This window comes from Manis pentadactyla, chromosome 10 (assembly GCF_030020395.1).
Source record: "Manis pentadactyla isolate mManPen7 chromosome 10, mManPen7.hap1, whole genome shotgun sequence".
In the NCBI taxonomy this organism is placed as follows: domain Eukaryota; kingdom Metazoa; phylum Chordata; class Mammalia; order Pholidota; family Manidae; genus Manis; species Manis pentadactyla.
In genome coordinates, this window is record NC_080028.1 from 95369478 (window position 1) to 95394996 (window position 25519).

General features: G+C 44.3%; 1 protein-coding gene across 17 annotated transcripts in view; it reads right to left on the reverse strand.

The window, feature by feature from the left end:
- The window catches only part of CUX1 (cut like homeobox 1), a 378856-nt gene that overhangs the window by 94362 nt on the left and 258975 nt on the right, over window positions 1–25519 (reverse strand). For all 17 annotated transcript variants that reach the window (XM_036904518.2, XM_036904517.2, XM_036904516.2 and 14 more), the window contains exon 9: window positions 8256–8304. In XM_036904518.2, coding sequence (XP_036760413.2) covers window positions 8256–8304 — 49 coding nt within the window. The remainder of the gene's footprint in view (window positions 1–8255; window positions 8305–25519) is intronic.

Consider the following 25519-nt stretch of genomic DNA (forward strand, 5'->3'; position numbering starts at 1 on the left):
CAGCTCAAACTTGACTGGACATCTGAAAGATTTAATAACTCTATGGTCAGATATTTAGCCTAACTGAAGCTGATATTCAGAGCCTGACAGGAACTTTTGAAAAGCCTTCTCCCCTAAGCTAAATGTACCCGGAGGAAAAGAAAAACATTTCAACATGGATGGGTACATCAGTCCTTCAACCCAATTCTTTGAGGAATTAGAAGCAACTATCCTTATCCTACAAATATTTACAAGACCAAAAATCCAGCTCTAGAAACAGTTCAAAGTTCACCTAACCTTTTTAACAATTAACCTAGCTTTGAGGTACCGTAAAAACTCTGGCCTTAGGGAACAAAAGTCCTTCTTGGAGGAACTAGCATTCCTTCCCAGTGCCTTTGAGGTGTAAATATTCTACCTGGTCTACAAATTTCGGGGAGGTAATTCATGTAAGAAAAACAAAAGTGGGGAAAGATTATTTGAAACTTGGACAAATGAAAAGTCTTAAGTGTCTTCTCCATCAACATTAAGGAAAAGCTTTAGCTACTTGAGCAGGTAACCTTAACTTATTCCAACTGCTCTTTTATAAGCTAGTTGAGTTGTGTATCATCATACCCATCTCATGGCAGTAATTTTAAAGGTTTAACTATAGGGTTATGTGTGTCTACATATTATATGTGTTATGGATGTCTAGTATTTCCTACCTCTGGCTGGTATTACCAAAATCAATTTGTAAAAGAGCCCTATTTAATTGGCCTAAAGAAAATTAAGCACTCACATGAATTACATATTCATAAACTTCTTAGAAATATAATAAAGAACCAATCAAAACGCTTTTCAGGTTCATGGGATCTGAGATAGTCTTTAGTAAACAAAAGCTAGTTTGTTTGTTGGTTTAATTAAAATCGACATGTCTTTAGAGTTACCAACATTAAAAATACACAACTTTTATTTGACAAGGAACTGTTTATCAAATACACTTTGTTTACTAAATACACAACTTTAATACATTAAAGACACACAACTTTTATTCTACGTGGGTTTACTAGTTGAAAAACATGTTATCTCTGTTATAAACTTGTCAGCAATGAAAACAACTTGGTATGATGAAATTTTCAAAAACAACCTAAACATAATTGCTGAGAACAAGTAAATTAAGTAGATGTGAGCAGGATAAAAATTTTCAGGTCAAATTTTTTTAACAGTGTCCTCAAATATTTTTGGTAACCTGAGACCCTTAAGTTTGCTAGTTAAATGATAGCCATTAAAATCTAGGTCTTTTCCAAATAAGATAAAATACTGAAACTTAATTACTGAACATAGGTTTATGCACGTTCAGCCTCCTTTAACAGAGGAACTAAAGATGTTTGGATCTATTAGTTAAATACATTTCTGTGCCATGCTGAAAAATTTACTATTAGAAAGCACATGTTTCTAGACATTATAAAATGTTCTCATAAATTTGCTAAGCCACAGAATGTGAATGTAAAAAACAGTTCATAATTGCTTACTTCTAGTTTTTATTAGAAATTAAAGGTTTCTAAAGGTTAAAAATTCAAATTAAAACTATTAGAAATAATAAGGGAAACATCTCTCTACGCCAGAAAAATAGGATGTTGCATTTTCAGTAAAAGAAGGTATGAGAAGTGGAAATGCATTGTTCTTGGGGAAAAGAAAGTAATTTTGTCTTAAAGTAAGGCTGGCGATTTCAGAATGGGAAAGAGAAAAAAAAAACAAAGGACAAAATCTAAAAAAAGAAAGTCGCAGAATTTTTGGAAAAGGAATCTTTGGAAATAAATTTTAATGTGTGGTCAACCTGGCTAAGAATACAATGAATTTAATTAAGTTAAATGAACTTTAATATCATTTATCATTTAATATCAAAACTCAAGTGGCAGAAAATTAGAATTTGTTTTTCTCTCAGTGACAAAGTGTCCTTGAACTATTGGTTTGTTCTTATGAGACTGTAAAAGGTTTTTCTTTAACTTTTAGGTAATCTGCCTAGAAAACAGAGATTTTGTGTCTTGTCAAAATAATTTCTTGTGTCTTTATCAGGTCTTCGATTACTCTTCTCTATTAAAAGAGCTAAGGTTTTTTTTTTAACAGCTATTTAACTTTCCATATTTGCCTTTGAAATCTTTGTCACCATGGTTAATAGGATAACTAAGTATTGTTTCAAAGTGACCTGTGATTCTACTTGATCAAGTGTTTTAAAACTCTTTGATACTTTTCGACAAACTTCCTTAAATCAAATTCTAAATAAACTCTTTTTGACCTCAAACTGAATTTGGGATTTTTGCAGAGGGCCCCTGGAACATCTCAAAATATTTGTTCTAGGTCTTTATGAAGAGGAAGATGTTAAACTAATTCAACTTATTTGATATGTTAAATTATATGAGAAGTATTATCAAATAAGTAAACTAAAGCCTTATTTATGTTGTATTTGTATAGGTATATGTTACATGTGTTCTAAAAATTGTGTGGTGTTTCTGGAAATCTGATATGACCTGGTATGATGTTATTAATCATAACTTTAGTTATTACCTTAAGATGTATTATCACAGAAATTCCTATACTTCCTTATCAAATGAACTCTTGTCAGATTTTTAATAATGGGCATTTTTAAGTCTTTGTCACTTACAGAGTTACTGTCTTACTCAGATGCTTTTGCAAGTATTCCTACAGAAGTGCTCCATCTTCAAGGAGATTCATGGAAAGGATTTGCCACATACAGGTTTCTGATAACTTTTTAAAATCATAAAACAACAAGGGAAGAATTTCTAGAAATAATAGAAAAAGAAACTGGATTCAAGCAGAACAAGAATAATTCAATTAATAATTCAAACATGGGTCTGAATGAACCAAGGTGGATGATTATAATTTTTATGACTCTTTGGTACTTGCTGGTTCTCTAATGTTTTGTTTTTCCAGATTTAAGGACACTTTCATTTACGCGATCTGTGACTTACAGCAATTTGGTAAAGCATACCTCTGTAAACAAAGGTGAAACATTTACTTTTTGTCCCTATCTGATCCCTTCAGAATTTGGGAACCCTTAAGCATTTATTTCATTGCAATACAGTTAGTTATTTGCATAAGTTCAATGAGAATCTGTTCCCCTTATAACAGGACAACTAGAAATACTGGCTATATTACTAAGGCTTTGATGGACTGTCATATTTGAGAGAGACGTGCATAGACTCAGATATGAACAGATTTCTTAAAGAAGTAAGATTGACTTTATGGAGCCAATAAAGCCCTTTGGAAAAGGGCCTGGTAACTTGCTCACAATATTCTAGCAAAGCAGTCTTAAAAAGAGCTTATATGGTCAGCCAGTATTCTTGCTGCTTTAAGTAATTAGGCCACACTTAATACGAACAAATTAGTTTTACTGTGATTCTCTTTGGTTAAAAAAAAGAGGGTGGTAACTGTAGAGAGAAAAGTTTTGGTTACACCTTTGATGATATTAGATTCTAGTCCTGTTAACTGTCTTTGGTGTTTTGTTACATACCTGTAAACTGGATTGGATCCTGAATTTTAGTTTCCTCCAATATCTGGCTATGACTAACATTTCCAATTTTCTCCCAACTTTGTGATTTGGAATCGCTAAGAACAAAGACTGCCCTTGAATCTTCTTGGAAGGGACTGTACCAGGTTCTCCTCACTAACCAAGCGGCAGTCAAACTCTAGAGGCGTGAACCTTCGGTACAAATCTCACAGCTGAAGAAGGTTGCACCTGACAGCTGGTCCTATGTAGATGCTAGAGACCTTTGAATCAAACTGACTAGGAACAGGAGCAGCTGATACTGATGTAGACTGCTTCAGCCCCAGTTGCTCGATCATTTAACTGAACATGAAGCCCCTTCTCATTCCCTTTCTTTCCTTTACTCTGGCATTGGCCTGGAAAGATAACACCACTGTCTGTATCTCCCAGGTCAGGGCTAAGGGGAGTAAACTTTGCCCTTCAGACTGCTGGATTTATCATAAAGAACTCCTGTCTGTCCATTAATAGTGTCACTTCAGCAGGAGTGGTTTGTGCCCTGCCAGGCTTCATCTTTGTGGTGGTTATCACTCTCCCTGGGCCTATGAATGCCTGGCTGGCTGGCAAATAACCTAGGAGGCATTGCCCAGTTATGCATCTGTGCCCCTAATTGTCCACAAACAAGTGAGACACCTCTTAGTCAACTCCCTGAATTTACATAATCAAGTTAGAAAAGACTTTCGGGGAGGCATACATGATTCAGGATTTGCTTCCATTAACCACAGGGCACCATTTCCCTGGTTAGGAATGAGTACAAATGAGGCTGTGATCAGGAACCTCTCCTTAACTCTTGAAAGTATTGTGGAATCTGCTGTTAGAGCAATAGCTGCTGAGCAAAAGTCCTTGGACTCTGTGGCCATGGTTGATCTTGATAACACGACAGCCTTTGGTTATCTTCTAGCTGAGCATGGAGGTGTCAGCACCACCTGGTGTGCCTGGATTAGCACGTCTAGCAAAGTTGAAGCTCAGCTACACAAGATCACTGAGCAAGCTACTTGGCTTAAAAAGGTGACTCCTTCAACAGGGTCTTACCCTAACTTACTGCATTTTGAATGGTTTGGGTCTTGGGGACCAAGGTTCCAAAGTGCACCCCAGGAATCATCTTGCTTATAGTAATCACTATAGTTTCCCTGGTTTTCTCAAAAGCTTTAAATGCATGTTCATAGCTGTCACCTCCAAGCAAATGATCCCTCTGATACTGGAATGCCAAAAAAGGAATGAAGAAAACGACTGACTAAAAAATTGTGAGCTTGAAGTTGTGCCCTGCGACTACCACAGGGATTCAGCAAAATCCATCATGATCTGTGACTATCACACAGCAGAAGCTGTGTATAGGGTGGTAACTGAGAGTGGCGCTAATGCCTTAAATTTTGATCACATCTCTCAGGCTGTGCATCTTATCAAAAGGAGGGAATTGTTAAAAAAGAGACAACAGGACAAAAATGCAGTCACTTATGCCAAGTCCCATGCCAGCAAACCAAGACTTGATACCTAACCTCACTGCAGTTTTAGCCTCTCCCGGGATGTGATCTTTGACCAGTCAACCTGGAATTACCTGGTCAGCAATGATGAGATAATCTGCTTGACAGACCCCTTCTATCCCTGTAGGAAGGTATAACCTCACCAAAAACAATCCACTCTTTCCTTGTCAGTACTGGCTGTCTGTCCATAAAAACCTTCCATTTGGTACAGCTCCTTGGAGCTTCTTTCTATCTGCTAGACAGGATGCCGCTCAACTCATGAATTGTTGAATAAAGCCAGTAAGATCTTTAAAATGTATGCAATTGAGTTTTGTTTTTTAGCAGTGCTCTCAGAGGTGTGAATCATCACCCTCATTCTATAAATGGGGCAAAGGTGCGGGGAGCCTACGGATTTGCTCAAGGCCGCATGGGTGGGAAATGGCAGATCTGGGATCCGAACCCAGTCTTTGCCATCGGGATACAGAAACTGGTCTAAGAAAACACCGCACCTTGCTATGAGTTCCTCCTGCTCTTGGCACTTCCTCTACACTTGGCTCCTTCTCCCTGGTGAAGTCAGGCTGTGGTTTCCAACTTAACCTCAAGCTGAAGGGTCTCTGTGAGGTCTCCTCCCTAAGAACCTGGCAGGTGAGCAGGAGGACCACTCACCCACATGACTTCCTGCTGCCCCCTGCTGTGGCTTTGTGCCCTTGGTGGCCCAATCAGAGCTGCTCTGAAAAGAGGGGGCAGGTGAAGGCAAAGGCATGGCTGGAGAAACTGCTGGAATCCCTGGAGCCCCCAGATGGGGTTACATGTGGTTGTGGAGCGTAAAGTCGTGGCTTCTTGTTGGCTATGACATCTCACACGTTTCCAAGGTTTATTGCCCCCAATTAAGACAGTATTAATGCAAGTACCTTAAAGTTTAATAAACAGGTTTAAGTGAGACCTGGGCCTGAGAGTCTTGAGCTGCTCTTCCACTTTTCCACGACAGAAAACTGAGTACTTCAGCAATAAAATAGAGCTTCAGGTCTCAAAAGAACACTTTGACTATAAATGTAGTGCAAAAATAATGTTATATGCCAATGAACTAGTAAATTGCTCCTCCTGGGGATTTCCCGATGGGAAAGGCAGCTGAGCCAGGTGTCTGGAGGTGCCTGCCTTGGTGTGCAGCTCCTGTAAGCCCCCCTCCTGCCCAGCCTGCCTCTGCCTCACCCCCCTGGATGGCCTCATCTCAGGCTTGAGTCATCTTTCCCCTGATCTATCCCAACAGCTGTTGACTGCTCTCCTGGCTTCTGATCTTTCCACTCCCATCCGTTCTCCAATGTTTAGCCAGAGTGATTCTTCTAGAATGAAGGCAACAGAGCTAGGAATTACCTGGTTGGAACCTGAACCAAATGTCACTTTGGAGGTGGCACCCTTCTCTACGGTCCTGGTCCTGCCTGGTGTCTCCTAGAACTAAGATCCATCCAAGTGGCCTTCAGCACTTTAAGAAGTGCATCAAGTCTGCCAAGCTTCTTCAGTACCTGAGGACCACCTGGAGATGGTGAGCTTGATATGCACAGAATAAGTTTATCTGTTTAACAAACCAGAGCTCACCCCCAGGTGCCATTAAAAGGCCTAAGATTGGCCCCAGGGGAGAGAGGGTGGGTGGCAATATGAGAGATGCAAATGGAAACCCTGAGACAGAAGGTTCACTCCTTCCTGTAACTGCTTCTGAGTTAAGGTCGCTGCAAAGTTGAGCACTACCAACTGGGTAAAAACAAAGGGGCCTAAGTAAATCAGTTTAGCAAATAATGCTGAGTCAGTGCTTAAGCACCTCTGGGACATGAAGCAGTAGTGCCTTATAGCATGGAGAGGAGTGGATGGTGCATTTGGGAAACAAGGCAGTTTGAAGCAAGGGCAGTGGGCTGCCGATCCACACCTGTTTCTGAGTGTGGCGGTGAAGAGCACTGGCTCCAGTCCTGGCTCTGCAACCAAGCAGCCATTGACCTCAGTCTCCTCATCTGCACGATGGGACCCCTAGCAGCCCTGACCTCAGTGGGATGCAGTGAGGTTTAAGTGAGATTAAGTTCACATGAAGAGCTCAGAGCAGAGCCAGTTACAAAGGAAGTTATTCAAGAATGGCTGGCTGTTCTGCCACCAGCAAACTCACAAACAGTGATGTCACCTCGGGGGACCCCTGCTGAGTCAGGGGGCCCAGGGTTCTCAGGGGTGAGTGTCAGTATGCAACACCGAACCCCCCAACTTTTCCTTACAGAAGAAAGAACCCACACACCCCTGATCATTCCCACGCTTACACTGACATTCCTATTTCCACCAGACTCCAGGATGTTCTAACTGGCCAGTGAATGGACAAGGACGTCCTTTCCTGAGCAGCCACTGAGGTCCGGGTGAGCAATGCCAGCCGACGGGCAGGTGCCCTGTGGAACTCTGGAATGGTGGAAAGCAGAGACTGCATATCCACGGAGGGTTTTCATCCCATGGCAGGCTGTGCCTGCCTGTGCCACTGAGGTAGACTGCTAGGCAGCTCTGTGCTATGGCTCCCTGGCTATAAAGTTGCATGGGGAGAGGCCAGCCTATGGCCTTCTTGGCCTGAGAAACATCACAGCTCTGGCAGCTTCTCCACACAAATAAAGGAAATAAATGGGGGTAGGGGGCGGGGACCACTTTCTTTTCAAAGCACCAACACTGTTGCTAAAGCAGAATGTTTTACTGCTTTACAGAGCCCTTGGGGTCGGAAGGGGTTCTGCAGGGTGGCCACATTTTCCAGGCAGCTGAGTATTTAGAGCCACGAAATACTATGTGCCTATTTTATGCTGGACACTGTACTTTTGTAAGGCACCTGTGACAGCTAAGTCTCAGCCAAGAGGGCCGGTCAGCTGGGAGTCCTCTCCAGAGCAAGTAGCTTTAACCCACTGGAAGGCAGAGATGAAGACCTCTCCGTAGTATAACTCATAGATAGAAGAAGTCCTATAGCATAATGGCTGCCATGGGAGCAAAGGCAGATATCTAAGAGGTGCAGTAAGAATTAAACGAGTAGTCACTTGGCAGTGGATGCTCACCACGGGATGTCAGGGGTGCTGGGACCACATCAGACTTTGCCCGGAAGTAATGCCTGGACTCTTCATGTAGTTCCCATGACATCAGAAAAAGTATTAACATTGAGAATTGTATGTAAAAAACATATGAACAACTGGCCTTCTAACTTAGAAGCATCTTCGAAGATGACAGAAATGGCTATGCCATTGTGATTTTATGCCTGAAGCCATTAAACATCCTACCTGGTTTGCTCTGTCCAGGTCCGTCATGATCATTTCAATTTCATCGGCCCTAGGAAGGGGAGAGGGAGAGAGCAGGTCAGTCAGCAGTGAGGCAGGCTCAGGGGGCAACCATGGTCCCAAATTTGGCAGGATGACACACAGTCACGTGGGCCAGGCAGAGATCCCAGTATCAAGGAGGGAGGGGCCAGGAAGAACTATGAGGGGACACCACCGCCCATCAGGAGGAGGCAGGCTTGTGTCAGGGACAGGGCTGACCTGCTCTTGAGGGGCTCCCACCCTCACTGGGGAGACAAAGCCATAAAAAGATGAAATACAGTGTGTCTTGCCAAGAGGTTGAACAGTGCTCCAAACAATGCTCTGGAAAAATCGAGGAGGGAGAAATAAATTCTCCTTGGGGAAGAGAATTGGGAAGGCTTCTGAGGAGGTGATGTGTGAAATGGGTTTTGAAGGATGAGTAGAAGTTTACCACTACTGAGAAAACCATGAGAAGGTGGAGGGATGAGAGGGGAGGGTGTGTAGTCTGCTCTATAAATCGCCTGAGTTTACTGTCATCACCTGGCCTGCTCATACACAGGGAGTTTCTAGGGTCTTCCCCCACCTCATCTTTTTTGTGTTTTGAAAGTACTCCTTTAAGTAATTTGAAGGCAAATAACATGGTTCCAACAAGAATATCATGAGAGAGGGAGGAAAGCTGAATCGTGTTGAGAAGGTCATGGTCAATTCCAAGTCTGATGTAGGTTAGAACTGGGCAAGTCATGACCCCAACTTCTGCAAGACAGGTTCTGGTGAGGGCCCTGTCAGGAGGCCAAGGCTGAGGCCGGCTGCCACCTGAGGAAGGTTTGGCACCGCTATGGAAAATGGAATGTCACAGCCCCATTCCTGCTGGGGGCTCCCAATTCCAACTCCACGTGGACCTGAGCTCTCTGCTGCCTGTGGGACTCAGATCCACTCCACAGTGCTGCACGCTCAGCCCTTCTTCAAGGCCCCTGCCCACCTCCCACCTTGGCCCACCACTCAACCCTGGGCCCTGTGCTCCGACAACCCCCACGCTACAGACCTGGATTGCCCCCACTCCTGGGAGCTGCCCCTCTGCCTCCCACAGCCCTTCCCAAATCCTCCCAGTGGCTCCAGCTTAGGGGCAGCAGGCTCCCCACCCTGCTTGCAGGCTTGGCTTTGCCTTTGATGTCCACACACATTGAGGGCCCTTCTGAAGGCCGGTGCGTGTCTCCTTCACCCTCAAACCTGGTGCTGGCACACTTAGTGACTGGAATGGGGCCAGTCCTGCCAGCAATGGGTTGGTCTACTCTGGGAGAGCTTGGGGCACCTGGACTGGGCCCGTGATGAGAGGACTCTCCATCCCCCAAACCCACTTCTCTGGTCCTAACCACCCACCCTTAATATCAAGCTGGAGAAACTGTATTCAGGCCCTGGCTGGTCTGCCGCTGTTTGCCGCATCTTGCGTGCCCTCTGGCCAACAGGCTTTTCCAGCCTCTGACCGCACACTGTGATTTGAGGCAATCTTATCAACTCCCAGAAGCCTGAACAGGGTAACAGATGCCTTGTGATCAGGTTCAGTGCTCACTGTACCTCTTTGAAACAGGATACTGTTTCAGACTGGTCTGAGAAAAGTCTGAAACAATTCATAAAAGGGCCTACTTAGATGAAGCTATTTTTAGGATGACTCTGTGAAGAAGACAGTGACTCTGGAAGACAAACACCGGAGCTGGGCCTCTGCAGCCAAATGCTGGGTGCAAGGGGGTGGACTGGGGGCAGCTTCAGTTAGGAAATGTTTCACTGTATCATCTTGGTCAGAACCTCCAAGATGTCAGAAGAATGGCTGTTCCATGGAAAGATAGTCTACTGACTGCAAAGGTAGGAAAAAAACCACTGAAAGTGTTAGGGGTCTGAAACGTGACCAAAAAGGAGACCCAACATCTGGTACAGAAAGCTGCCATCCTGACTGCCTGTGGATGAAGTGTAGCTCACTAGGTATAAGATGAAATAAAAAGTTAAATTTTTCTAAAAGCAAATCATGACTTTAGACATAGTTTTGAACTTGGATCAGACAGGTATTCATCATGTATTTACAATCCAGAGACATATGGCAAGCTTCTCCTGCTCTGGAGTCACTTGTTCCATGGACCTTTCCCAACACCTGTGAGTTTCCAGGCCCTGGGCAGGGCCAGCAGGATGGCCACACAGAGATGTGGCTCCTGATCTATGCATCTTGCCAGTGTCCCATATTTACGAGGGGACAGAAATGTGTAAACTCACAGGCAACAACGCCTCTCTCCTCCTCTGGCAGATCAGGAGCTCTGGGTGAGGGGCAGGCAGTTGAGTGGGGAGTGGCCTGTGCTGAGTAAGCAGAGATCCTGGGAAGAGTTTTTCCTAATTTTCCTGTTGGGTCCTCAATGAGCTCTTCATCTTTCTTGAATTCTGGCTAACTCATCTTCATCATTCAATGATTTCTGCTCTGTTGGGACTCATAGGATCTGGACGTTGTTTGCAGGTCTACTTCTGTCCTTCATGTCGTTCAACCTTTCTTTTACACTTGCTGTTTCTCTGCCCTTTCCTGCTGCCTTCTGGACAGTTCTTCATTTTGACTTGACTGCAGCTGCATCCATCCTGTAATTTATCTTTTCTCTGTTCCTTAGTTTAGTTATCCTATTCTTCATACTGATTATTTACACCGCATGTTTTTAAATTCCTCCTTGTTTTTGCTGTTATACTGTTAATTTCTTCCTTGTTTTCTTGAGTATATTTCTCATGCTTATTTTGTACTCACAGCCCATCTGTTTTGCTTCAGAAACATAGACTGTTGGGCCTGGGGTCTGTCTTCCAGAGGGGTGTTCTCCCCTGGGGCTGTTTCTCCTGCGGTACCAGCTACTCTTTCTGGCGACAGGTGCTGGGAGGACAGACAGGCAGACTCTGCTGTGTCTCTCAGGAAGAAGTAAAGAAGAGGCATGTGGCACAGTTCAATGCACTTTTCCTGAGTGAAGGAACAAGGGGCAGGGAAACCCCAGGACTCTTCTTCACTAAGATAACTCCCCTCCACCAAGAGATTGGACCTTTCCCTGGCTAGGCCTTCTTTAATTCTCAGGGAGAAGCAGTATTAGGACGAGGTGGTCTCCCAGGGTGGAATTCCCCAATTCTGGAGGTCTGGAGATATGGGGTAGATGTGTGGCTGCCTGGGGGTCACTGGCTCACCACTATTTTCTGTCTCTCCTCACTCCTTGCCTGGCCACTGGCAGTGACCAAAGGGCTAGTACAGGGTCAGATTCATGATAGGGCCAGAGAAGAGAGGGGTTCTCAGGGGCTTGGTTTCACCTAGAGGTGGGGGTGGACAAAGCTGGGACACGAGGAGGCAGGAAGTGGCACTTGAGTTTCAACCTGCTAGGTTTAGGGGACATAGGGGGCCTGACAACCTCTTTACAAGTGCACAGACTGAATTTCATAGACAGTGCGTGGTTTTGGACATTCATCAGTAGGCCTGATATTCAGAAAACAATCAATTCCAAAGATTTGAAGTCACTTATAAAAAATTAGTCACACTGAAACAGGAGGGTGGCTTCTCAGCAGTCTGAGGCTGTCCCTGGAAATGAATTTCAGGTTTTTCCATCTTCGGGTCAGTCTAACTTTGGTTACTAAGCAATCGCTAAACTGACCAAAATACTGAATGTGATAACAACTAGAGCATTTACCTTTCATTCCTCTCACATTTCCGAAGCCTTCAAATGATAAGAACAACACTGAGCTCTGCGGTTGAAGAGCAGAGCTATTCGATACCAGGTACCCTGATGACAGCATGGCCCAGAGGGGCTGTGGCTCCTGTTTACACATTGGCCCAGAAACCACAGAAGACAATGGAAGGAACCAGGGATGCAGTGGGTGAGGAAAAGTTCAGATTATTATTTTAAAAGTCTGCAGGCTTGTGATCGGCCTTTCTAAGGGACGTATTTTGTAAAAGGTCAAAGACAAGACAAGCAGCCAGGCGTTTGATGTGACCAGGGATTGTAAAGATGTGGGTGCTGTGATTGGCATCTGCAGACCAGGGCCAAGAAGGTGGGCTCGTGGACCGTCTGGGCTGGTCCCACATCAGAGCACGTCTGCCACTGAGTCTCTACACCCCACTTCTCTCCAAACTGCTGCCCCTGCCCCCAACAGAATTAACCCCTTGTGACAAACTGCCCTCAGTAAGTATTACGAAAATGCCCAGAGGTTAATACTACAGTTATAAATGCTTCCTGACAAGTGCAGTAATGAATTACATCACACGTCCTTTCATAGTGGAAGCGTCAACAATATTCCCAAGTTTTCTCATTCTTTGCATTTTGAAGGCTCAACTACCACACCAGGATCTGGGGCCTGACATTAGTCTAAAATCATTCATTTTCTGAAGTCTGTAATAACTGCACATATTGTTTGCTCAGCAAAACTATTATAAAAAGTTTGTTCTCTCACCTTTTCATGAGCTGACAAAATGGCTTTCACTGATCTGTTAACCTGCACTGCATTATGCTCTGCTCTGACTTCAAACAGCAGATAATTCCAGCTTGGCCTAGAATATGTAGTTCATTCAATCAGTTCCCTGCAGATCATTTCAGGGTATTCTCTGGGCTAGCACTCAATTTTTATGAGGAACTTAAAAGGACATGGTCAGCGATGGAAGGGAAATTATATCCACGCTAGAAACCCTGTATTTACTTTCACGCTAGCCTCCTGAGTGCTAAGGGATGGCACAAGGGCAAGGCTGGTGCATATTTCAATACCCAAACAATCATACTAACATCAGGAACTGCTACAACAGTTAGATCGGTGTGTCTTCTTGGACTCAAGTCAAAAGCCAACAGTCTCAATGCTAGACTGAAAAGCTCTTGGGCACCAAAAGAAGAAATATCTAAAGATTAATTCTCCCTACTTAAAAAAAAAAAAAAGCTCAGTGTGGATAATAAAGTGAATGTTCCCCTGTGCTCAGACACTGCCCCGATGGCCTCAGCGGAAGGAACGTGGACCACTTTCAGGACAGCTGCACTCCAGGCTGGGCTCTCTCAGCACAGGGAGTGGAGGGCACCGAGCAGCAGGGCTCACTGGGCCGGGTCCAGAAGGAGCAGGAAGGAGAAGGAAAAGGAGGTGGCCACAGGACCAGGTGCTGAGGAAGGTTTCTTGGCTGTGGTTCTGGAATCCCCTTCATGGAAGAGAGGTTTTCCCAGGGAAGGTACACCCCCTGCCCCTGCACAGGCACACGAGCAAGGAGATGGGCACCACACAGAAGCTTGAGCTCCCCGAGAGGAAAGCTGGTCTGCAGAGTTACATGTGAGAGCCAGGGCAAGGTCCACAAAAAGGTGGCACTGGCCTGCCCTGCGGGTGTGGGCCGCCGAAGGGGTGGGGTGGGCTCCACCCAGTATGGCCTACTGGGCACCCAGTACACACCACAGCCGAGTGGGCAGCAAAGGTGCCAGTTGCTGAGATGCAGTGCACTGAGGCACTGCCATTAGCTTATTGCTAGCACACGGGACATACCCTGTGTGACCTAAGAGCTCCGAAATACGCACCGGCTAAGACCCTGGCCCTGTCTATGCAGCGGTGGGCATGGGAGGTGACGAGACCCAAGTGACTGTGGTGCGGTGACAGCCCCAAACAAGGGACAAAGGGTTTTGCAAGCAGAGGGGACAGTCATGGATGGGATGTCTGGTCTGCATCTTGGAGATGAGGATGAGTTTGCTGGTCAGAGAGAGAACAGCAGGGCAGGGAGAAACAGAATTGCTCAACATGGTGGCTGCTTGCTCACTTCTGTGATGGTGTTTTCGGCTGCTCTCTTGGGCTCCCATGGCATCCTGACCCTCGTCTGCACATAAGAGGCCAGCCTCTTCCTGCCCATTTGGTTCCTCTTATTTCTTTCTCTTGCATGATGGCAGGGACCAGTGTGCCCAGAACCTCGTCCCATGGTGGGTGACACTGGGTATCCTTGCCTGGTGTCTAGTGATGCATCCTAACGTTTCACCATTAAGCAAGTTGCTCATTTGGGACTTCCAACAGATATTTTTTATTTTGTTAATGAAATACCCAGCTGGTCTTATTTTATTAAGACTTTTTAATAAAAGACAGATATTGATCTCATTAAGTACCTTTTAAGCATTTACGGAACTAATTAAGTGGTTTTTCTCCTCTGACCCGCTAAAATGGTAAATTACACTGATAGTTATTTGCCCCCATTTGGTTGCGGTGTATCACATTTAGCATGCTCCTGAATTCTATTTGCTAATATTTTATTTAGTATTTTTTCATAAATATTTACAGATGAGAATGGCTTTTACTTTCTTTTATCTTTGTCATGTAAGTCAGACATAATACTTCTAAAGCACTTCCTTCCCTCTGTAGACGAAATGAGCTGTCACAGATTTGCCCATAATTACTCTTCGCAAATTTAAATCCATATCCCACTTGTACAGTCTCAACTCCCACAGCCAAGGCCACCACCTCTATGGGGGGCGGGCAATTCAACCCTTCCTCTCCTGTGAGGTTTCTGCCTGGACTGCCTGTCCCTCTACTGCATTCCCCTGGGGTCAGTGCTTACATTCAGCCCCCAGCCACCAGTCCACCTTAGATGGCACAGTGGACTCCAGGGGCTTCTTTCTGGCTCCATCTCTCCCAGTTAGACCCAGAGTGTCTTCTGCACCAGGCCCCCCTCCTCCCCTTATGGGCCCAGGCCCTGCAGGGGCAGAAGGTCCACAGCCGATCACAGAACTATATCCCATAAACACCTCTGCTCCTTTTCCAGATTTCCCACATTTCAAACAATCTAGTCTTCCAAACAAAGAAGCCTAAGTGCACAACTGCTTCCTCATCAGAGCCATTGTGGGGGCAATTATTCTGTTTCTTGCAGATGCTTTTTTTTTACCATCTATTGGTACTATGTCTCCTGTGTAAATGTTATTATGCAGCTCAATCAACAAACACTCTCCTGGTTTTAGTTCTGTTATGTTCCGGGAAACCACCATGCTTGCCCCAACAGCTGTCCCCTCTGCTGAGGTGTCTGTTGATGGCTGCTATCACCATCCAGGTCTCTGGTCCAGGGGCCGCCCCCTGAAGGGTCTCCCAGCAGTCTGGCTCATTTTGTTTTTAGTGCACTTACTCCTGCCTCTAAATACCTTGTTCACTTGTTTATTCACTGCTGTAATTCCAGAGAACACAGCCTGTGCTCACTCAACACTGGTTGACTTAAATATGCAAATTAACAACATCTGTGCTGCCGGAAGTCCACTCTGACTTGACAGGGAACAATTCATTGGCTGGTATTTAGAAGAGCGGAAAGTGTAGGGGTCTTTTGCCAACTTTATGACTTTTAAGGAAAGCATCTATAAGACGCTTCTGCAGAAGGCAAACAATGAACTTTTCTTACCACTTTTTGTAGCCTTTGAAAAAGAAGGTAATGCAATTCCTTGGAGAAAAAAGAAAGTAAAGACCCCAAGTTAGACTTCCTTTTGTCTACTGGGCTCTGAGCTCCTGGGCACGGGGTCAGTAGCCTGGCTCACCATGTGTTTCCATGCCCAATACAGAGCTGGGAGTGAACTGGGATTCAGCAAACACCGACTGGGAGAGAAAATGGGGAGGAGAGGAAGAGAAGGGGTTCTTTGGGGAAAGGTTTTCTTGGCAACCCTCATGTATATGACAAGTCCTACCTTTCATTTTCCACCCGGGGTTAAGCCACCTCTGCTTTGGCAGGAGTAGAGGGCAGGGGTGAAGCTATGTGGCATCTTTTTAAGCCCCAAGTCAAATGTGCCATTCTGGGGTGGACCCACCCCTACCCGATCAGATCAGAGGTGTGGGCAGAGGCGGTTGTAGAGCTTAACCCCTAGGTCAAACCTTCTGGAAATAGTGGTTTCTATTCTTGTTGGAAATGAAACTGTACTGACAGAGAGTTAAATGGCCAGAATGTCACCTCTGCCTGCTCAGAAATGAACCAAAATTGGTTTATTTGTATGACTATTAAATTAAATTTAAATGATAAATCACAACTAAAACAATTTTAGTTAAGTCTCATCTTTTCAACCCAAAATGGGAAGAAAATTTCTTTTTTTTGCTCCACTATTTAGCTGACTTGTTTATGTGAACTGATTTAAACAAACTCCTTTACTTGAATCAGTCTAGCTGACGGTCAAAGAGGTCCTCTCCAGCCTGCACAGGGTTAATTTTCCACCTGTGTCAAACCAACAGGGCGGCTCCAGCAGGTCAGTCCCTCACCAGAGGATGACCCTCACTGCGATCAGAGACAGCCTGTGACTGTCACTCAGATTCAGTCATCCCTGGGCAGGGACATGGGACAGCTGTGGCCAGAGAATTAGTTTGGTTGCATAATCCATTCTGCTTTTGCTACTGAGCCCATCCAAAGCCTCTTGGGATAAGTGTCTGGATTAATCTGTGGATGCTTCTTGCCATATCTCTACAGTTCTAACACCACTGCTCTAAAAGCAATGGAGGTTGGATGGAAAAAACCCTTTCTTTCCTTAAACCAAGAGCCATGGGGTCACAAGTAGGATAGGGCCACTGGAAGTGAAATTAGGGAAACTGATCTGACAACCCCCAGAGTGTGGCTGGCACAGCAAATGGGGCTCAAATTCTCTCCCACTGGCTTTCAGTCATTTGACCTTGGGTGGACCTTTGAGCTTGATAGCCATCTGCACAGCAGGAATAATGCAGCCTTTCTCAAAGAAACTGGCTCAGGATAAAATAAGAACATTGATGGGGTGGAAAAAGGCTTTGTAAACCAAAAAGACCCATGCACATATTCATTATTGTTGTCATGCATGAAAATCAGGATCTTTCTCTTCTGTTAAGAGCTAATTTTCCATACCTGAGACCGTTAGAAGATAATCACTGTGAAGCAGCTTTTGCCAAAACTTTCCAGCCTGACCAAGTCTGTAGATTCAACTACAAAATTGCGGAATTTCACAGGATAGAGGAACATGCTCAACTACATCTGGGATGCTATTGGCAAAATCCAAACTGTGGGAAACTCTTCAGGACAAAAAAGCCAGTTTTACATGCAAATAAATTGCAAGGACAAGAAAAAGAGTTGGAGGAGGATCTATGAAATGAAGGATACTTACAAGCATGCTAACTGATCACAATGTGTGTATCTCATTTCGATCCTGATTCAGACAAATTAAAAAAACAAAACCACTTATTGGTGTTTAGAGGTAACTGGAAATTTAAGTATTTTTGATATTAAGGAATTATTTTTTGATGTGATAACAGAATTGCAGCTTAATTAAAGAAAAGTCCTTATGTGAGGTCTGCTAAAGCACTGAATGAAATGGAAAGGGAAGGATTCTGGAAGTATCTTCAGGATAAAACAGTGAGACAGGATTGGCCAGGAGTGGGATGGCTGGAACTGAGCAACAGGCACCTATGGGGTCTATTCTCTACTGTATGTTGGAAATGAACAGAAAAAGTAAACAACAAAAAAAGTATAAGGTGATAAAAGAGCAAAGCCCATCACAGTAGTTTGTATGCCTCTATCATCACTTGGCAACCATAAAGTCTGTACTGATGTTGATCGCTACTTCTCCCTGAGCATGAAATGAGGAGATAAACAGCATGCTGGGGTGGCGTGGGCAGTGAGGCCCCTGGGAAGGAACAGATTTGGTAGGGGGCTGCCCCATGCTGGAGGTCCAGTTCTGCCTGAGGTGCACTACTTTCTTAACTTCAGTCCAGTCAGTGGGTCTTTCAGAATCTCAACTTACTCACTCATCAAAGGGGAGAAGATGCCATACATGACAAGCACATCTCTAGGAAGAATGTGACTGAAAAGTCATATATGACTATTTTCCTTTGATACAGAAAAATATTTTTTCTCAGGGAAGTTTATTCTGGAGGGGACCACCCAAGCTGGATCCTTCATCCCATCAGTAAAGGGGCTCTGGGAGCTGCCACCATGGGCAATGGGGGAATGGGCAATGGGGGAAGCTGAGGCCTCCTGCCCACCTCTCATAGCGTTCTGCCTTCCAGGAGCTGGCACAGGCTGTCCCCGGGACTGTAGGCAGAGACCACCACCAGCAGGACCCATACTGCTGCTTTGTTACTTTCAGATTAAAAAAAGAAAATGTTTTGGAAGGGCTGTTATTATTCCATCTGTAAGTATATATATTTTAAAGTCTCCTTCACATATTTAGTGTAAAATTTGCCAGCATACTTTCCCAGGGCTGGAGTACCGCTTGCCCCTTTGAACATCTGCTCTTTCAGACTGCCTTTCAGATTCTGTTTCCCTTTCCCTGTAAATGCTCTGCCTGCAGCCAACAGGTACTGGCCAAGCTATGGACTGCTCTAGAGAAATCCATCTGATTCCTGACACCACCCTGCCTCTTACTGTCTCCTACAACACACAGAGGATGCACTGCCAGTGGGAGCCACAGACTTACAAAGAAAACTGCTTTGATTTCACAGGTGGGTAAACTGAGGCCCAGGGTAGACTAGTGACAAAAGAGCTCAAGGTCACAGCCAGCAGCTGGTCTAGGGTAAGAACCCTGCTTTTATTCCCAAATGTGAGGGGTTCTAATTACCCGCTTTCTCCCCTAAGAACTACTTGGTAGGAACTGTTAAGAAAAGGCTGGATGGCAGAGAAGCTAAAACTAGGAAGAAAAAAAGATCTCCAACTGCATCCTAGTTATTACTCTCAGCTCCCTCCTTGGCCTCCAAGCCCACAGGCCCATCCGAGGCTCAGGCTGTCCCCCAACCCCATCCCTCACATGCTGGAGCCTCCTGCCTGCACAGCACCTCCTAAACCAATTGAAAGTCCTTCCAGGCCCTACTCTCCACCTGGTCGTTTGCCAACCAATTCACCGCTTCAGCTCACCTGTGGCTTCAGAGACCCTGACAGACAGCATCTGCCAACAGCCCCCTCTCCCTTCATCACCCAGCACTTAAGTCAGCTGGTGGTTTCCTCCGACCTGCTGGGCTGGGAAGTGAAACTAGAAAGCAGGGCAGTGCAGGCAGCAGAGCATTCAGAGGAAAGACAGCATCCTTCCTCTTCCTCTCACTGGCACCAAAAGTCTGCATTTCGGCAGCCTAAGTGCCTTTTTTAGGGCAACTTGAAAATGAATAATTCAGTGGTTCCTATTCTGCTTGTGAAGTGTCAGACAAACAATTCAGACAGGGCCAGACTTGCTGGCCCCAAGAAGACCGTCCCTTCCCTTCATTCTGACATCATCGGATTTGGCCATGAATCTTTAAGAACACCCTCCATCCTGTCTAATCACTAAAATACCACAGAGGAAGTTCACAATACTTGAGACATAGGGAAAAAAAATAGAAAGGTTAATTGCAACATAAAGTTTTCCCTGGTAACTAAGCAAACAGTACATCAAGGCGTCGCAGTAATATTGAACTCTAAAAATCCTATGTGTGGAACATCTTAGTCACATCAGGTTGATGAAAGGTTGAGCTTCGTATTCAAACCCAAGCCTATCTTCCCCATGGAGTGCTTCCCTTGAACTCCCAGGTTCCTTTCTTGGGGCCTCACTGATCTGTGTTGCCTCAAATACTTTTTAAGAGGTAGGTGTGATGGAAATGTTAAGTTAAACAACTTTCCTGGTTTTCTTAGACAATTCACTTTGGAAGGGATCCTTATTAGACAAGCTGAACACTCTTTCCTATGTCCATGGTTGGAAAACTTCAGTTGCTGTAATTGTGAGGCTCCTCTACCAGAAAGACACATATAGCAAATAGCTGTCTTATGGCTCAGCTAAGCCTGCGATCTTCAGTGTACAATGCCATTGTAATCCTGGACAGGAAAGTGGATTCAGACACTTTCCAGATGACAGGGCAGGCCTCCCCAGGTTTAACTCTTACAAAAGGACCCCAGATACACAGGTGCTGAGTGTCTGAGTTTAGTAAAAGTTAAGTGATGCGATGGTAAGAACATATTTGTCTGTCTGTCACTCCTGAGGATCTACCTGACACATGTCACATTTGTGAAAAGTGTTTACCATATGCTAGGGAATAGAGGATACTTCTCACTAGTTCACAGTCCTGCTGAACAGTAGCTGCTTTGTGAAAGGCAGTAGAAAATTGCTGAAAATCCAAAGAACTATAAAGAATCCACTAGCTGGAACTTGTAGGTTCAGAGGATCCTATAAAGAATTGGGTCTCATTACAGAGGGAAGTAGCAAGATGAATGTAGTGAAGTATAATTTGCTGCGATGCTTGACGTATAATGGCACAGTATGGTCAGAATATTTTAAATAAATATATGGTTTCTAAAAGGCTTCAGAGGGCTCCATGGTTCTGCATCTGCAAGTGAATTTCAGTGATAGGAGGAAGCTGGGAGCAGGGCTGGACTGGAAGACTTGGGACATTCAGTCAAGTGAGCTTTTTGGTCCATCCTCCTTAAATAGGTTGATTGGAAAATTGATGACAGAGATACTGTGAATTAGGAAAAAAGTATCAATAATAAAAAAATGTTAAGAAGAAAAGTTATATCAGTAAATGTAACCAAACCAAATTCACCTATCAAGATAAAATACATATTTGAAGAAAATCCCAAATCTAACAAAATGTAGTAGAAGCACACTTCAAGTAAAAAGGCGAAGATTGACTAGGTTTCTTAAAAAGGCTAAGGGAAGATTTTAAGCCATGCTAACCAATGTAATATGTAGCAAAATAACATTATGGAGAAATTAGCCACATGAAATGGCACAGTAAATAATAAAACACAAAAAGCTTGAGTTTGTCTTAAGTTGTAAGGCAAGAAAAGTCTTAAAATATGTAATATAAAAATGGGAAAAAATGTGATATATAGGATATAATCCTACTAGAAAATGTACTACACCATTTGGAGAACATGACACAGTTAAGGGGTTCCAATCACATGGAATCTGAAAACCAGGTCACAGTTGAATTAAATGGAAAGAATCACTAGTGCTTGGTTAACATGAACAGCACAGACATTAGAACCAAGAGCCTCCATTCTTCACAGAGAAATAAGAGAGGTGCCTCTTTAAGAACAGGAATGAAAGGAGAGGATCAGATGCTCGCTCTGGCTGTCACAGAAGGGTACATACACATTTACTACTTGTCGGTAACATGGTCACAGGTTCACCAGGTCGAAGGGATTCACTTGAGCAAATGAGCACAGACAACTCATGAATTTGGCAAAGCCCCATGTTTTTTGGTAAAAACAAAAATCAAAAAAACAAAAAGCCCCAAAGCCTCCCATATACCAGTAGTAAATATCCAGAAAATGAAATAAAAGATCTATCTCATCCACAACAGTGATTTAAATATTAAGCATGTGGGAATTAATAATAACATGGTATAAATTCCATCTATAGAATACCAAATTTCAAAATGCTAGTGGTAAAGAAAGCCAATGATGACATTTCTTATTTATAGTTACATTAAAGAGAAATAAATATGAGTTTATCTTTCAAGTTGACTTATAATACCAACGGTTTTTTTTTTTTTAAACAAAAAACCCCAACAACAGTGAACTACTTGTACAAAACATCAAACAAAGAGACATTATCAAAACAGTCTGGCCCTTATTACAATGAAAAATTAGTATCAGTGGAATGAAATTCCAAACATATATATATATATATATATAACTATTTACATCTGATTTGTCCAATGTTAGGCACTGGAAAAAGGAATGGTCAGTACTATTGGGCAAACTGGTTATTAATATGAAGGACAATAAACACCTATCTTACCTCATACGCTGTCATAAATTTCAGACAGGTTAAAGATATACTAAATCATAAAAAACAAAGAAAATGGATGTGGAAGGAATGACTGTTTTCTATTATTGAAGCCATATTAAAAAGGACTAATGATAAGGCTGGTGTGATCCATCACATATATATATTGTTTTTACTTTTGGACAATGAAATCGAAAAACTCAAAGGAAAAGAAAGTCAATTGATAGGTAAAAAGTAATTATAAATGTGAGTAAGTAGTTAAATCCAGAATACATGTAGAATTACTACCCTGTTTCCACAGTACCCATGTTTACTGGATAAAAATGTTGAGTTTTGAGCCAACAAACATAAAGGTAAACATCTATGAGGTTTTGCCCAGCACGGCAGAGAGATGGTGGGAATTGCTGCAGCTCACCCATATCGTCTGGATATGGCATGGAAGGTCTGAGAGTTCATTCCCCAGGCCAGACTGAGCTCTGCATTTACACCTCTGAAATCTTGGCTGGAGGCGGAAGACCTCAGCCCCCGCTGCTATCATCCCTCTGCACAGCAACATGCCAAGGAGCCTTGAAACAGCATTTCTTTTGCCCTAGTAATCTCTCTTTCTGAAAAATATTTCAAGGAGTAATTTTTCTAAACAAAAAATTCATTATGTGGAACCAAAATAACCATGATGCTCACAAATCAAAAATGGTTATGGAAACTAATTTACCAAGACAAGAAAATAAAATTCTGCCTTCAAAAATGACCAGTCAGCAGATAAACAGGTGTTGTAAAAACTGTGTGAAATAACGTCAAGCCAATGAACGGAGTAGAGTACACAGGATGGAGCACCCTGATCTCTCCACACGACTACAGCGTGTGCACAGCTGTGGGACACACACGTGCAGTCACGGGCATCCGAAACGCCTATCAGTGTGTGCTCTCGGTACCAGAACTGGTTAGGTAGTGATGAAGCACAGCTCAGATTTTACTTTTTACATTTTATATAATTACGTATTTGTATAAAAATGGCCAATTATTTCACAGCCAACAACAGGCAGGTCTGTGAGAGTTCACTTAGCATCCTTGGCAGCTGCAAGCTTTCCAACAGGAGCCAGACGAGAGGGTGCTGAAGATACCGATGATGGCAGCAAGCATTGCTTGAACCCTGGCAAAGGGACCGCTGAGCACTTTGCACCTAGATACGATTACAGGACAGGAAACCCAGGCCAGGCGAGGTTATGAAACTCAAGTCAGGCCTTGACTTGCCTGAGGGTCTACTGTTTAATGGAAGGCAGAACCAGCGGAGCCTCAGATTTGGCCCCTGCACACTATACCTTCTCCCTGTGGGCTGTGGGGCGTATTTAACTAAGAAGTCAGTACAGAAGCACAGATCATTTTAAAGACACACGCATTCACCAAGATGGCTCAAAAGTGCTTTTGGTTTAATCCTGGTGATTCTGAGCTACAGAGAGCCAGGGACCACCCCAGAGCCGCTCTGCTTAGAGGCTCTGCTGGGTGACTGCCTGCAGAGAGGCGGACCCTGATGGCCCATAGGCTGCTTCAGACCCACCAATGGGAGTGCTGCAGAAGGGCTAAACTGGTTCTGATCGAATCTGTTATTTGGAACTCAGAAAAGGTTATAGGAAAAGCAGCTTTTCTCCCGGTCCCCCAGATCTTCCAGAGATGTGTTTTGCATTTACAAGTAACGTGGCATACTAAGCCCATGGTCTGAATCCTGCTCTTTTCACTTAATTATATATATTGGAGATCTTTCCATACCAGCATACAAGGAGCTTCTGGTTTTATTTTCTAGGAGCAATAAAAGCAGACAGACAAACTTGGCCGTCAAAGCCAAGATGAGCCCGGGACGCAGAGAGCCTTGGGTGGTCTTCGCCCGCCCTGCCTGACCGGCCCTCACCACTTTAGAGCCACAGGGGCCAAGGGCTTCTCAGGTTACTAAGTGAGCCCACCAGCAATGTGGGTACACGTCCTGAGAAGCATGAATCGGGAAAGCTCTCATTTGGTACTCTCATACCTGGCATTGGGAGAAGTTCAGAGGCGGGCCAGAGATGGTGCAGCAGAGCCACCAAGCTGCCTGCGCAGTGCTAAGCGTGGGGGCAGTGCTGGGTGCAGCTGGCACCCATGGCCAGAGTGTGTACCTTCCACCTGTACCCTCACCTTTGTTAGCTCTTAAGATATGCTGATTTCAAGGAACTTGCTTCAGACCTTGCAGTAAGGACCAGGACACAGTGGCTTTGACAGTCCCAACAGCAATGACATGTGGTGATGAAGGGAGGCACCTCACATCTGGCACATGAACTCATGGATTACTCAAATGCTGTGTGCCAGCCACAGTCACAGCCCCTCAGAACCCAGAGATGAGCCCTGGGGTATCTCCCAGTCAGGTCAGTGGACACAAAAAATATCAGTCAGCTAAGCTGGACACACCTGGTGGTCCCATGGAGGGATGGGTCCGAGCACTGGGCAGAGACAAGGAGCTCCAAGAGCACCATCACAGTGCTGTCCTTTGGCCCTAATTGAGCAACATGTTCCTTCAACCAAAAATCAGCAAACAAGAACGACTGGAGTGGAGTTTTCCAAAGTGTGGTCCCCAGATGCCATGCGTGTGGAGCTCTGCAGAGTTCTGGAGCCCAGCCCAGACCCACTGAGTCACTCTGGGGTGTGGACCAGGGACCTGCATTCTAACCAGTGGTCTGAGGAATCCTATTCAAGTTCAGAAGTTGCTGACCCATGTTGATGAGGGGAAATTTACTGAATTCCAAGGCTTCTGGAGTTGGGGCTAGAGCTAGGAGAACTCACCATTTTCAACAGCATCTTAAGTTTAGTTCCCAACTCATTCCATATATTCTTGTCCATCTAGAAGATACCTGGAACTCATCTGTGCTTTCTGGTCTGAATGTATTGGAGAAGTTCTATATTTCAGTAGGCATTTCCTTATATCTGGGCTGGTCCAAAGTTTCCTCACATTAAAAATAATCTGTGAGTAAATGCCCACATTAAAAGACCAAGAATAGAGTAAGCACACAGGGGCTTGATTTAATAACAATACAGAAGGGAGCCCCTGCTACAGGCTTTTACATTTAATTTTCAACCAAGTGGCTTACTTAAACCACCCATCTAAGCTAGCAACTCTCCCCCTTTGCTCCTTCTTCAACTTGCTTTTCTTGGCAGCAACTGACACTACTTAAACTTTTATTATATGGCAATATGCTTTTTGCTTAGGGATTGCTTCTAGGAGAGCAGGGACTTTGTTTTCATTCATTCAAGGAACGTTTTTTGAGCACACAGCAGGCCCTTTTCTTGGCATTGTGGATAAAGCAGCAAATGAAATAAGACTCACAGAACTTGGATTCTAGTGGGTAGAAAGTTCAAACCAGTAAATACAGGCTGTGTCACAAGAGGAAGATAAAATGGGGAGAGAGGACAGAGGCTGCTGGGAGGCACAGGCAGCAGACTGCACAGTGAGCCGTGCGCCACTGTGAGGTCCCTGCCTTTGATTCCTGCAGAAGCGGAGGCCACGTTAGGTTCTGCAGTGACATGCCAGCTCCCAGCATGAGAGGA